This window comes from Oncorhynchus mykiss, chromosome 28 (genome assembly GCF_057628025.1).
Source record: "Oncorhynchus mykiss isolate SJ-2025 chromosome 28, ASM5762802v1, whole genome shotgun sequence".
Taxonomy (NCBI): Eukaryota; Metazoa; Chordata; class Actinopteri; order Salmoniformes; family Salmonidae; genus Oncorhynchus; species Oncorhynchus mykiss.
The window spans coordinates 39,938,412-39,953,448 of record NC_143049.1 but is presented as its reverse complement, the minus strand read 5'-3'; the positions used below and the strand labels follow the sequence as shown (position 1 = coordinate 39,953,448).

The 15,037-nt window shown below is 46.9% G+C and overlaps 1 protein-coding gene across 1 annotated transcript in view; it reads left to right on the top strand.

The window, feature by feature from the left end:
• Positions 1-12,544, top strand: part of LOC110509132 (rho GTPase-activating protein 29) — a 42,678-nt gene extending 30,134 nt beyond the window's left edge. The window contains exons 13-19 of the mRNA XM_090225288.1: positions 3,425-3,562; positions 3,697-4,016; positions 8,195-8,327; positions 8,544-8,717; positions 9,840-9,992; positions 10,156-10,317; positions 10,490-12,544. Coding sequence (XP_090081414.1) covers positions 3,425-3,562; positions 3,697-4,016; positions 8,195-8,327; positions 8,544-8,717; positions 9,840-9,992; positions 10,156-10,317; positions 10,490-12,112 — 2,703 coding nt within the window. The 3' untranslated portion in view covers positions 12,113-12,544. The remainder of the gene's footprint in view (positions 1-3,424; positions 3,563-3,696; positions 4,017-8,194; positions 8,328-8,543; positions 8,718-9,839; positions 9,993-10,155; positions 10,318-10,489) is intronic.
• The last annotated feature ends 2,493 nt before the right edge of the window (positions 12,545-15,037 follow it).

The following is a 15,037-nucleotide window of genomic DNA, read 5'->3' as shown; positions in this document are numbered from 1 at the left end:
GTACTATGGTGTTGAATGCCGAGCTGTAGTCGATGAACATCATTCTCACATAGGTATTCCTCTTGTCCAGATGGGTTAGGGCAGTGTGCAGTGTGGTTGAGATTGCATCGTCTGTGGACCTATTTGGGTGGTAAGCAAATTGGAGTGGGTCTAGGATGTCAGGTAGGGTGGAGGTGATATGGTCCTTGACTAGTCTCTCAAAGCACTTCATGATGACAGATGTGAGTGCTACGGGGCGGTAGTCGTTTAGCTCAGTTACCTTAGCTTTCTTGGGAACAGGAACAATGGTGGCCCTCTTGAAGCATGTGGGAACAGCAGACTGGTATAGGGATTGATTGAATATGTCCGTAAACACACCGGCCAGCTGGTCTGCGCATGCTCTGAGGGCGCGGCTGGGGATGCCGTCTGGGCCTGCAGCCTTGCGAGGGTTAACACGTTTAAATGTTTTACTCACCTCGGCTGCAGTGAAGGAGAGACCGCATGTTTTCGTTGCAGGACGTGTCAGTGGCACTGTATTGTCCTCAAAGCGGGCAAAAAAGTTATTTAGTCTGCCTGGGAGCAAGACATCCTGGTCCGTGACTGGGCTGGATTTCTTCCTGTAGTCCGTGATTGACTGTAGACCCTGCCACATGCCTCTTGTGTCTGAGCCGTTGAATTGAGATTCTACTTTGTCTCTGTACTGACGCTTAGCTTGTTTGATAGCCTTGCGGAGGGAATAGCTGCACTGTTTGTATTCGGTCATGTTACCAGACACCTTGCCCTGATTAAAAGCAATGGTTCGCTCTTTCAGTTCCACACGAATGCTGCCATCAATCCACGGTTTCTGGTTAGGGAATGTTTTAATCGTTGCTATGGGAACGACATCTTCAACGCACGTTCTAATGAACTCGCACACCGAATGAGCGTATTCGTCAATATTGTTATCTGACGCAATACGAAACATGTCCCAGTCCACGTGATGGAAGCAGTCTTGGAGTGTGGAGTCAGCTTGGTCGGACCAGCGTTGGACAGACCTCAGCGTGGGAGCCTCTTGTTTTAGTTTCTGTTTGTAGGCAGGGATCAACAAAATGGAGTCGTGGTCAGCTTTTCCGAAAGGGGGGCGGGGCAGGGCCTTATATGCGTTGCGGAAGTTAGAGTAACAATGATCCAAGGTCTTTCCACCCCTGGTTGCGCAATCGACATGCTGATAAAATTTAGGGAGTCTTGTTTTCAGATTAGCCTTGTTAAAATCCCCAGCTACAATGAATGCAGCCTCCGGATAAATCGTTTCCAGTTTGCAGAGAGTTAAATAAAGTTCGTTCAGAGCCATCGATGTGTCTGCTTGGGGGGGATATATACGGCTGTGATTGTAATCGAAGAGAATTCTCTTGGTAGATAATGCGGTCTACATTTGATTGTGAGGAATTCTAAATCAGGTGAACAGAAGGATTTGAGTTCCTGTATGTTTCTTTCATCACACCATGTCACGTTAGCCATAAGGCCCCTCTTCTTACCAGAAAGATGTTTGTTTCTGTCGGCGCGATGCGTGGAGAAACCCGTTGGCTGCACCGCCTCGGATAGCGTCTCTCCAGTGAGCCATGTTTCCGTGAAGCAAAGAACGTTGCAGTCTCTGATGTCCCTCTGGAATGCTACCCTTGCTCGGATTTCATCAACCTTGTTGTCAAGAGACTGGACATTGGCAAGAAGAATGCTAGGGAGTGGTGCACGGTGTGCCCGTCTCCGGAGTCTGACCAGAAGACCGCCTCGTTTCCCTCTTTTTCGGAGTCGTTTTTTTGGGTCGCTGCATGGAATCCACTCCGTTGTCCTGTTTGTAAGGCAGAACACAGGATCCGCGTCGCGAAAAACATTCTTGGTCGTACTGATGGTGAGTTGACGCTGATCTTATATTCAGTAGTTCTTCTCGACTGTATGTAATGAAACCTAAGATGACCTGGGGTACTAAAGTAAGAAATAACACGTAAAAAAACAAAAAACTGCATAGTTTCCTAGGAACGCGAAGCGAGGCGGCCATCTCTGTCGGCGCCGGAAGTAATCAGTCGTGGGTGAACATCAAACATTTTGTTGATTTTGAATCAGGCTCGCTCAACAACTAAAATGTGAACCCTTTACATCCCCAGGATGACAAAACACTGTTAGAGCACTAACTGAATCTGGATCTGGCCAGGGTATATGTGATGGTATCTGGCCAGGGTATGTGTGATGGTATCTGGCCAGGGTATGTGTGATGGTATCTGGCCAGGGTATGTGTGTGATGGTATCTGGCCAGGGTATGTGTGATGGTATCTGGCCAGGGTATGTGTGATGGTATCTGGCCAGGGTATGTGTGATGGTATCTGGCCAGGGTATGTGTGTGATGGTATCTGGCCAGGGTATGTGTGATGGTATCTGACCAGGGTATGTGTGATGGTATCTGGCCAGGGTATGTGTGTGATGGTATCTGGCCAGGGTATGTGTGATGGTATCTGGCCAGGGTATGTGTGATGGTATCTAGCCAGGGTATGTGTGATGGTATCTAGCCAGGGTATGTGTGATGGTATCTGGCCAGGGTATGTGTGATGGTACCTGGCCAGGGTATGTGTGATGGTATCTGGCCAGGGTATGTGTGATGGTATCTGGCCAGGGTATGTGTGATGGTATCTGGCCAGGGTATGTGTGATGGTATCTGGCCAGGGTATGTGTGATGGTATCTGGCCAGGGTATGTGTGATGGTATCTGGCCAGGGTATGTGTGTGATGGTATCTGGCCAGGGTATGTGTGATGGTATCTGGCCAGGTATATGTGTGATGGTATCTGGCCAGGGTATATGTGTGATGGTATCTGGCCAGGTTATATGTGTGATGGTATCTGGCCAGGTTATATGTGTGATGGTATCTGGCCAGGGTATATGTGTGATGGTATCTGGCCAGGGTATATGTGATTTAATCTGGCCAGGGTATATGTGTGAGGGTATCTGGCCAGGGTATATGTGTGATGGTATCTGGCCAGGGTATGTGTGTGTGTGATGGTATCTGGCCAGGGTATGTGTGTGTGTGTGATGGTATCAGGCCAGGGTATGTGTGTGTGTGATGGTATCTGGCCAGGGTATGTGTGTGTGTGATGGTATCTGGCCAGGGTATGTGTGTGTGTGATGGTATCTGGCCAGGGTATGTGTGTGTGTGATGGTATCTGGCCAGGGTATGTGTGTGATGGTATCTGGCCAGGGTATGTGTGTGTGTGATGGTATCTGGCCAGGGTATCTGTGTGTGATGGTATCTGTGTGTGATGGTATCTGGCCAGGGTATCTGTGTGTGATGGTATCTGGCCAGGGTATCTGTGTGTGATGGTATCTGGCCAGGAGGGTATCTGTGTGTGATGGTATCTGTGCCTGACGGTATCTGACATGGCTGTGATTTTGGGATCTGGTGTATTGTGTGTTCTTGTCCAGGGAATCTACCGTGTGAACGGGGCGAAGTCTCGTGTGGAGAAGCTGTGTCAGGCGTTTGAGAACGGCAAGGACCTGGTTGAGCTCTCTGACCTCTCACCCCACGACATCGGCAACGTGCTCAAACTCTACCTGAGACAGGTGGGACAGTCTAAATTCAAATGGGGATAAAGAGCATCCTTGATTTACACCACTAGATCATTATACTGTAATAATGTACAACACATTTCCCAAAGATATTGATTGATTACTTGATTGATTAATATCTTCTGTAGTTACCAGAACCGTTGATCCTGTACCGATACTATAATGACTTCATCGGATTGGCCAAGGAGAGCCAGAGGGTGATCATCGAAGAGAAGGCTGTAGCCAGGGCCCTCCAGGACCAGGGGCGGCCAGGGGGAGAACAACCCCGACCAGGGGGCACCCAGCCTGGGGTAGAGGGAGAGCAGCCTCCCCTGAGAACCAGCCAGCCTGGAGGAGACCAGCCCAGTATCAAACTCAATAGAGTCATCTTTAAGATTAGAGACCTGTTACGACAGCTACCGCCTGCAAACTACAAGACTCTACGCTTCCTCATCGCACACCTACACAGGTAAGAGATGGGTATATACCTACACACTACAGAACCCTTTCCTCGTAGCTCACCTACACACTACAGAACCCTTTCCTCGTAGCTCACCTACACACTACAGAACCCTTTCCTCGTAGCTCACCTACACACTACAGAACCCTTTCCTCGTAGCTCACCTACACAGGTAAGATATGGGTAGAAATGCACAAAGACACACACATACCAAACCAAGGTTATTGTAGTTTTGTGTTTTTATATTTGATTTTATTTATAATCGTTTATAAAAAAAAATGTTTTATTTTCAGTTTTCTGACTTGATTTACTAAGTTTTATTCAGTTTTAGTTTGATAAAATACATTCCTATTTAATTTTGTTCTATAATTTAATTTCAGTTGTTGTGTTGGAGACAGAAAGTAGCTTCTGCGTGGGAGGTTCGGAGTAATTTATGTGTTGTGGGGAGGATGTCGGATTCTCTTGGACATTTCCAATGCAAAACCTTTGCAGTGGTTTTAGTGAAGGTAGATGATGTAAACTAGTCGCTTGCAAAATGCACTCCTTAAAAATAACGTCTGCGTTCTCCATCTAGCTAGCTAGCTACTACTTTGTGTCTGCCGGGGATGTTGACGCTAGGGTAGCAAGCTGATAAGGCCGTGCCGTCATCGGATAAGGCAATGACTCGCTTCCCTGTTCCATAGAGATGTATAAGAGATCATTATATGGAAATAACCCGTTTATGCATGGACATTGCTATTGAGGGCTTCCACAATTTTAAAGTAGTCAACTGGGTGGGGGTTTCCTATGGGTTGAGAGTGATCAGCCAATGATCAGAGAACATTGTCTTCTTCAAATTGGTTAGCCAAGCTGTATCACCGCCATCTAGTGGCTACAATAAATTAATGACAAGATTTGATTTAGTACTTTCAGACTTTTTCAAACTTCAAAAATAAGGAAATGTACTTATTTTTAAAGGTAGTCTCAATGGCACAGATACAATGTTGCCATCTCAATATATATATATATATGCCCTGTTCTGACTGACGCAGGAACGTGCATGCTGGAACCATTTTGAAGTAGTCAACTGGGTGGGACTTCCTGTGGGTTAAGGAAGGATCACATAATTCCATCCAGGTCATTAGGAGGGAATACCCAATGATTTATACTTGTGTGAAAACTTTCCATAACTGCAGATGGCAGTAAATCACCATCCTGGTCTTTATACCTGTTCAGACAACACCCTCCAGGGGGCAGTAAATCACCATCCTGGTCTTTATACCTGTTCGGGCAACACCCTCCAGGGGGCAGTAAATCACCATCCTGGTCTTTATACCTGTTCGGGCAACACCCTCCAGGGGGCAGCACCCTTTCAGGTTTGTTTACCAACTCAGAGAATTTGTAGGAAAATAAAAAATGGGCTACTTCAAAATGGAGATTGCCTCAATAGCCATAATCTCGCCTACCAGCCTCTGTCGAACTGGACTTGACTGGAAGCCTATGGCAGGAGCGGCTAAAACAACCGCTGATTTTAATTGGCTGATCTTTCTCTGTCCATCACTATCTAGCTCAACCCTTAGATCCTCCCCTTTAGTGTGCCACATCCAGGGGCCAGTATGGTTTTAATTGGCTGATCTCTCTGTCCATCACTATCTAGGACAACCCTTAGAACCTCCCCCATCCAGGGGCCAGTATGGTTTTAATTGGCTGATCTCTCTGTCCATCACTATCTAGGACAACCCTTAGAACCTCCCCCATCCAGGGGCCAGTATGGTTTTAATTGGCTGATCTCTCTGTCCATCACTATCTATTTGTGTTTGTGTGCAACTCGGTTGGCTTGTGCCATATGAATATTCTCTTTCTCGATAATAAACCTAATTTTCTCTCAAATTCACAGCTTCGTTTTCTAGTATCTTCTAAGAAGAGTCCAACACTTTTTCACAAACTGCCAGTGGCAAGCCATCTCCCACAGAGATGGGTCCAACTATCCCCTCCAGTGCTTTACGGTAGTCATAGCGTTCTGAATCGTTGCCATTGGTGCTGGGATAGTGTTCTGCACAACCACAACATCATTCTGCCTTTGCTGGCATGTCTTACCTTTTTCTATTTGAAGACAGTATACATCGTGTTACAGGACGACTAGCAGAGTTACGCTGACTAACTATTAGTATGAACGGTGATATCGAAGATGGTTCAATAGTTTAGAAACTCCGGGGCCAGGTGTTCCTGCTACCTCAGTGGTTTACAAACTCCGGGGCCAGGTGTTCCTGCTACCTCAGTGGTTTAGAAACTCCGGGGCCAGGTTTTCCTGCTCCCTCAGTGGTTTAGAAACTCCGGGGCCAGGTGTTCCTGCTACCTCAGTGGTTAAGAAACTCTGGGGCCAGGTGTTCCTGCTACCTCAGTGGTTAAGAAACTCTGGGGCCAGGTGTTCCTGCTACCTCAGTGGTTTAGAAACTCCGGGGCCAGGTGTTCCTGCTCCCTCAGTGGTTTAGAAACTCCGGGGCCAGGTGTTCCTGCTACCTCAGTGGTTTAGAAACTCCGGGGCCAGGTGTTCCTGCTACCTCAGTGGTTTAGAAACTCCGGGGCCAGGTGTTCCTGCTACCTCAGTGGTTTAGAAACTCCGGGGCCATCTCTATGGCTGGAACAGTGTTACGTTGTGATCTCTATACATCTCTATGGCTGGAACAATGTTACGTTGTGATGTCTATACATCTCTATGGCTGGAACAGTGTCACGTTGTGATCTCTATACATCTCTATGGCTGGAACAGTGTCACGTTGTGATCTCTATACATCTCTATGGCTGGAACAGTGTCACGTTGTGATCTCTATACATCTCTTTGGCTGGAACAGTGTTACGTTGTGGAAGGCAGCCCAGCCGCCTGTCTACACTAGATACAGAGCCTTCAGAAAGTATTCACGCCTCTTTACTTTTCCAACACTTTGTTGTGTTACAGCCTGAATTTAAAATGGTTAAATTGAGATGTTGTACTGATCTACACACGATAGCCCATAATGTCAAAGTGGAATTATGTTTTTAGAAATGTTTACAAATTTAATTGAAAATATGAAATGTCTTGAATCAATAAGTGTTCAAACTCTTTGTCAAGGCAAGACTAAATAAGTTCAGGAGTAAACATTTGCTTAACAAGTCACATAATAAGTTGCATGAACTCACTCCGTGTGCAATAATAGTGTTTAACATGATTTCTGAATGATTACCTCATCTCTGTACCCCACACATACAATTATCTGTAAGGTCCCTCAGTCGAGTAATGAATTTCAAACACAGATTCAACACAGGTGAGGAAGGAAACTGCTCAGGGATTTAACCATGAGGCCAATGGTGACTTTAAAACAGTTACAGAGTTGAATGACTGTGATAGAAAACTGAGGATGGATCAACATTGTAGTTACTCCACAATACTAACCTAATTGACCGAGTGAAAAGAAGGAAGCCTGTACAGAATGAAAATATTCTAAAACATGCATCCTGTTTTCAATTAGGCACTAAAGTGAAATTGCAGAAAATGTGTCAAAGAAATTAACTTTACAGAGTGTTGGGGGTGAATCCAACACAACACTGAGTACCACTTGATATTTTCAAGCATGCTGGCGGCTGCATCATGTTATGGGTATGCTTGTCATCATGAAGGACTAGGAGTTTTTTTTAGGATTAAAATAAATGGAACACAGGCAAAATCCTAGAGGAAAACCTGGTTCAGTCTGCTTTCCAACAGACACTGGGAAATTAATTCACCTTTTCAGCAAGACAATAACCTAAAACACAAGGCCAAATCTACACTGGATTTGCTTACGATTCGACGTTGAATGTTTCTCGAGTGGCCTAGTTACAGTTTTGACTTACAAAGGCTTGAAAATCAATGGCAGGAGCTGAAAATGGCTGCCAAGAAATGATCAATACAACTTGACAGAGCTTGAAGAATTTTTTAAAAGAATTATGTGATATTGTACAATCCAGGTGTGTAAAAACTCTTAGAGACTCACCCAGAAAGACTCACAGCTGTAATCGCGGCCAAAGGTGATTCTAACATGTTCAACATTTGACTGTTTATAGTCGACACCAATCTCTCCCCTCCCCCAGAGACCCATATTAGGAAATCATATCCTTCATCTGTACATATTATTTTATATATTTTTTTATTCTTAATCTGTTAATATTGTATTAATATGTACCTCTTCTCTCAGAGTGACAGAGCAGGCGGAGGAAAACAAGATGACAGCCAGTAATCTGGGTATTATTTTCGGCCCTACGCTGGTCAAACCACGACAGACTGATGCAGAGGTTTCCCTGTCTTCTCTGGTTGATTACCCTTACCAGGTGAGTACCTGGAGACTAACCTTTACTCTACCAGGTGTGTACCTGGGGAGTTATCATTTCATTATCCAGTCTATGACCTATCAATAACTCTTGTAATGAAAAGCGCTATATAAATTAAATGTATTGTTATGATAAGTGACCTGTGACCTTTTACAAATCAGATCACCTTAGTTTTTTTTTTGCTCCTTTATTTCCTGATGACATTTATCCTCCCAGGCACTGATGGTGGAGTTGCTGGTACGTCACTTCCAGATGATCTTTGACGTGGCCAGCCCCGTCTCCTCCTCTTCCTCCTCCTCCTCCACGGCGGACCAGACCTCCACCCGACTCACCCTTCAGGAGGAGCAGAGACTCAGCCTTCGCTCCGTCTCCCTGCTCGACATCAAGGAGGTGAGGAGGTCCAAGTGTCTTGAATGAGTCAATCATTTCTGCAAAGTCCGACCCATTGCAGAGGAGATGAACTGGAGTCTGAGGAAACCCACATCACTTAAGGGGTTATTTATTATATCAATCAAAGGTGGCAATTGTACGGGGCGGGTAAGGTTGTACCGGGCGGGTAAAGGTTGTACGAGGCGAGTAAAGGTTGTACGAGGCAGGTAAAGGTTGTACCGGGCGGGTAAGGTTGTACCGGGCGGGTAAAGGTTGTACGAGGCGAGTAAAGGTTGTACGAGGCAGGTAAAGGTTGTACCGGGCGGGTAAGGTTGTACCGGGCGGGTAAAGGTTGTACGAGGCGAGTAAAGGTTGTACGAGGCAGGTAAAGGTTGTACCGGGTGGGTAAGGTTGTACCGGGCGGGTAAAGGTTGTACGGGGCGGGTAAAGGTTGTACGGGGCGGGTAAAGGTTGTATGGGGCGGGTAAAGGTTGTACCGGGCGGGTAAGGTTGTACCGGGCGGGTAAAGGTTGTACGGGGCGGGTAAAGGTTGTACGGGGCGGGTAAAGGTTGTACGGGGCGGGTAAAGGTTATACCGGGCGGGTAAAGGTTGTACCGGGCGGGTAAAGGTTGTACGGGGCGGGTAAAGGTTGTACGGGGCGGGTAAAGGTTGTACCGGGCGGGTAAGGTTGTACCGGGCGGGTAAAGGTTGTACGGGGCGGGTAAAGGTTGTACAGGGCGGGTAAAGGTTGTACGGGGCGGGTAAAGGTTGTACCGGGCGGGTAAGGTTGTACCGGGCGGGTAAAGGTTATACCGGGCGGGTAAAGGTTATACCGGGCGGGTAAAGGTTGTACCGGGCGGGTAAAGGTTGTACCGGGCGGGTAAAGGTTGTACCGGGCGGGTAAAGGTTGTACCGGGCGGATAAAGGTTGTACCGGGCGGGTAAGGTTGTACCGGGCGGATAAGGTTGTACCGGACGGGTAAGGTTGTACCGGGCGGGTAAGGTTGTACCGGGCGGGTAAGGTTGTACCGGGCGGGTAAGGTTGTATTTAAAGCTTGACCACCTTGGTAAGAATCAATTGACTGTTTGGCTTTGTTGTGGTTCTTTTGTCGTTCCTAACCCTTTTGCCCTGTTACCAAGCAGAGCACCAAAGTCTGCAAGAGACACTCGTCGGTCATCCCATCCTCTCATATCCTAGATGAGGTGAAGACAGGAAGGACTGGACCAGACAGGAGAGAGTTAACAGCCCTGGAGAGGCTCAACGGCGTCGGTTCTGCTGCTGCTGGTGCTCCCAAGGTTTGTTTCTGAGTGAGAGAGTTAGTTAGTTATGAAATGTATTTGACAGAGGGACAGTGCATATCAATCATCACTGCAACATCAACAGGTTCAACGTCATTGCTAAAGTGTCAGAGTTAGGAATCAGCAACGAAGCTCAATTTCTGTCTGTTTTGTCCCATAGGTGCAGAGGTCTACCCTTGTGTTTGGCCGTCCCAGCATCAATCTCTCCTCCTCTACCTCCTCTACGGCCCCTCGGGTCCAACTTCGCTCCCAGCGCTCGAGAATACTGTTCCGACCAATCAGCATGCCCTTGGAGCGCCTGCCCCTCCCCACCCCCTCCCAGGTCAACACCCATCACTTTAATAGTTTTTTTTAATGAAAATATACTGGAATTGTCTTCTGATGGTTTTTAATGTTGTGTAGTATTGCTCTTTTTAATTTCTGTGGCTGTAAGTATGATAAACCTACAGTATTTCCCTTCATGAGGATTAATAAAGTACAATCTCATCTCTCAGCTCGTTGAGAGGAACGACCAGAACACCAACGATGCCGCCATGTTGGATCCCACCGCTGACTCCATCACGGAGTCGGCCGAGCCGGAGAAGGAAACACCTCGGATTGGTGAGGGGTCAAGGGTCAGTACCTACTTTATCACACCCTTCAATCCCCAGGCCGTGCAGCGTAGGACCTGGGACAGGAAGTACAAACACTACGATGTCACGCCGCGCACCGCCATGATCATGGCTAATTTACCGCCTGCCGGTGCTGGCCCCGGAACACAGCCGACAGGGAAGCAGCCCACGATGCCGACACAACCATCCGTATCTGGGCCGACTAGCTCTGCTCTCCCATCCAGTGGAAGTGTCGGCACCATATTCTCCAACAGCCCTTACACGTTATCGGTGAAGGCTGGCCAGACGTCCAGAAGAGACAGAGAGGAGACAAAGGACAGGCCTAACTCTGCTGCTGGAGGTGGTGGGGAGACTAGAACCTCTACCAACTCCCCAATAGCGTTCAGACAACCAAGGAATCTGCAGCCTCCGCCCGGAACCTTCTACAAGCCTCCTGGTGGTTCTTCAGCCACGAGAGGCTGGCCATCATCAAGTACCTCTGGTACCACTAGCCCCATCAATATGTCCCCAACTCCTACTGTTAAAACCTCTGCCCCGACCTCTCCTACTGTTAAAACCTCTTCCCCGACCTCTCCTACTGTTAAAACCTCTTCCCCGACCTCTCCTACTGTTAAAACCTCTGCCCCGACCTCTTCTACTGTTAAAACCTCCCCTCCTACTGTTAAAACCTCTTCCCCGACCTCTCCTACTGTTAAAACCTCTTCTCCTACTGTTAAAACCTCTTCTCCTACTGTTAAAACCTCTTCCCCGACCTCTCCTACTGTTAAAACCTCTTCCCCGACCTCTCCTACTGTTAAAACCTCTTCCCCGACCTCTCCTACTGTTAAAACCTCTTCCCCGACCTCTCCTACTGTTAAAACCTCTTCCCCGACCTCTCCTACTGTTAAAACCTCTTCCCTGACCTCTCCTACTGTTAAAACCTCTTCCCCGACCTCTCCTACTGTTAAAACCTCTTCTCCGACCTCTCCTACTGTTAAAACCTCTTCCCCGACCTCTCCTACTGTTAAAACCTCTCCCCCGACTTCTCCTACTGTTAAAACCTCTTCCCCGACCTCTCCTACTGTTAAAACCTCTTCCCTGACTTCTCCTACTGTTAAAACCTCTTCCCCGACCTCTCCTACTGTTAAAACCTCTTCCCTGACTTCTCCTACTGTTAAAACCTCTCCCCCGACTTCTCCTACTGTTAAAACCTCTTCCCCGACTTCTCCTACTGCTCTCCTCCTCCTCGCTTCCTCCCATTCCTCCACCATTACTTTCTCCTCTACCCCTATGGTTACCACCGCCACCCTTCAGACCTCAAACCTCCCCATACACTGTTCACAGGACTCAGTGGACAGCTCTGTTAGTGTTGACCCCGAGGTTGAGACCTCCGCTGACCTTCTACCTCCCCGGTCCCCTCCCCCCAGCAGCCCAGAGGACCTCAGCCCAACTGAGGCCAAACCGCTGCACCAAAGACTGAGACCCCGGCCCAAACCCAGCGCTCCCGGCGAGGCCCACTTTGTCTGAACCGTGATGTCATTGCACACAGCTGGGGACACAGAAAACAACAACAACAGCCAGCAACAGCATTGGCCAAGACTTCCAATGATAATGGTCACGTTCCTGCCCGACGACATTGCAGACGTGTGCCAGATCTCACCACGCCTGAAATAGGTACTGTCAGCTATAACCGCGTCATACGATATAGCCGTCCGGTGCCCAACTGCACAGTCCGTGACGTGGCACACCACCATAGGCAGGCATTACTTTACATCAACCAATCTCTTTCCTCCCTTTGCGTGGCTCTAGGGAAACAGGGGTGATTGTTGGTGGGGGGAAATCCCAACAGTGGCAGTCTTGAATTACTGTTGACGTCTGTAAGCAGGAAGTCTCCCCACTGTGGATGCTGTCATATTGCCGTGTCTCCTTCTACAGACCAAATAAAACAGTTTTTACATATGTGTGTCTGTAAATCATTTCTACAGTGTGTATCTCTGTGCCAGATTGTATATTGGGAAAATAACTATTATTTTGATGTCAGAAGGAGTGTGAAAGGTAGACCAGGAAAGTGTTACCTACATGTGTTTTAATATATTATAGTGTCGGGCCAGTAACCGAAAGGTTGCTGGATCGAATCCCCGAGATGACAAGGTAAAAATCGCCTCTGAACAAGGCAGTTATAACCCACTGTTCCCCGGGCGCCGAAGACGTGGATGTCGATTATGGCAGCCCCCCGGCACCTCTCTGATTCAAATGTGGAAGACACACTTCAGTTGAATGCATTCAGTTGTACAACTGACAAGGTATTCCCTCCTTTCTACGTTCTATGATGAAGTCAGAACAAACAGACGCAGAGGCTGGTCCATCCTAATCCAATATACTTCTCAAAGCACTATACAGAATCCCACCATCTGTAATTCATTGAATTCTGTGTCAATATTGTGTGATGTCCTGGTCAACACTACCTGTTACATCTGATGTCCTGGTCAACACTGAACTGTTACATCTTATGTCCTGGTCAACACTGAACTGTTACATCTGATGTCCTGGTCAACACTGAACTGTTACATCTGATGTCCTGGTCAACACTGAACTGTTACATCTGATGTCCTGGTCAATACTGAACTGTTACATCTGATGTCCTGGTCAATACTGCCTGTTACATCTGATGTCCTGGTCAATACTGAACTGTTACATCTGATGTCCTGGTCAACACTGCCTGTTACATCTGATGTCCTGGTCAATACTGCCTGTTACATCTGATGTCCTGGTCAATACTGCCTGTTACATCTGATGTCCCGGTCAATACTGAACTGTTACATCTGATGTCCTGGTCAATACTGCCTGTTACATCTGATGTCCTGGTCAATACTGAACTGTTACATCTGATGTCCTGGTCAACACTGCCTGTTACATCTGATGTCCTGGTCAATACTGCCTGTTACATCTGATGTCCTGGTCAATACTGCCTGTTACATCTGATGTCCCGGTCAATACTGAACTGTTACATCTGATGTCCTGGTCAATACTGCCTGTTACATCTGATGTCCTGGTCAATACTGAACTGTTACATCTGATGTCCTGGTCAACACTGAACTGTTACATCTGATGTCCTGGTCAATACTGAACTGTTACATCTGATGTCCTGGTCAACACTGAACTGTTACGTCTGATGTCCTGGTCAATACTGAACTGTTACATCTGATGTCCTGGTCAATACTACCTGTTACATCTGATGTCCTGGTCAACACTGAACTGTTACGTCTGATGTCCTGGTCAATACTACCTGTTACATCTGATGTCCTGGTCAATACTGAACTGTTACGTCTGATGTCCTGGTCAATACTGAACTGTTACATCTGATGTCCTGGTCAATACTACCTGTTACATCTGATGTCCTGGTCAATACTGAACTGTTACATCTGATGTCCTGGTCAATACTGCCTGTTACATCTGATGTCCTGGTCAATACTGAACTGTTACATCTGATGTCCTGGTCAACGCTGAACTGTTACATCTGATGTCCTGGTCAATACTGCCTGTTACATCTGATGTCCTGGTCAATACTGAACTGTTACGTCTGATGTCCTGGTCAATACTGAACTGTTACATCTGATGTCCTGGTCAATACTACCTGTTACATCTGATGTCCTGGTCAATACTACCTGTTACATCTGATGTCCTGGTCAATACTGAACTGTTACGTCTGATGTCCTGGTCAATACTGAACTGTTACATCTGATGTCCTGGTCAATACTGAACTGTTACATCTGATGTCCTGGTCAACACTGCCTGTTACGTCTGATGTCCTGGTCAACACTGAACTGTTACATCTGATGACCTGGTCAATACTGAACTGTTACATCTGATGTCCTGGTCAATACTACCTGTTACATCTGATGTCCTGGTCAATACTACCTGTTACATCTGATGTCCTGGTCAATACTACCTGTTACATCTGATGTCCTGGTCAATACTGAACTGTTACATCTGATGTCCTGGTCAATACTGAACTGTTACATCTGATGTCCTGGTCAATACTGAACTGTTACATCTGATGTCCTGGTCAATACTGAACTGTTACATCTGATGTCCTGGTCAATACTGAACTGTTACATCTGATGTCCTGGTCAATACTGAACTGTTACGTCTGATGTCCTGGTCAATACTGCCTGTTACATCTGATGTCCTGGTCAATACTGAACTGTTACATCTGATGTCCTGGTCAATACTACCTGTTACATCTGATGTCCTGGTCAATACTGAACTGTTACATCTGATGTCCTGGTCAATACTGAACTGTTACGTCTGATGTCCTGGTCAATACTACCTGTTACATCTGATGTCCTGGTCAATACTGAACTGTTACATCTGATGTCCTGGTCAATACTGAACTGTTACATCTGATGCCCTGGTCAATACTGAACTGTTACATCTGATGTCCTGGTCAAT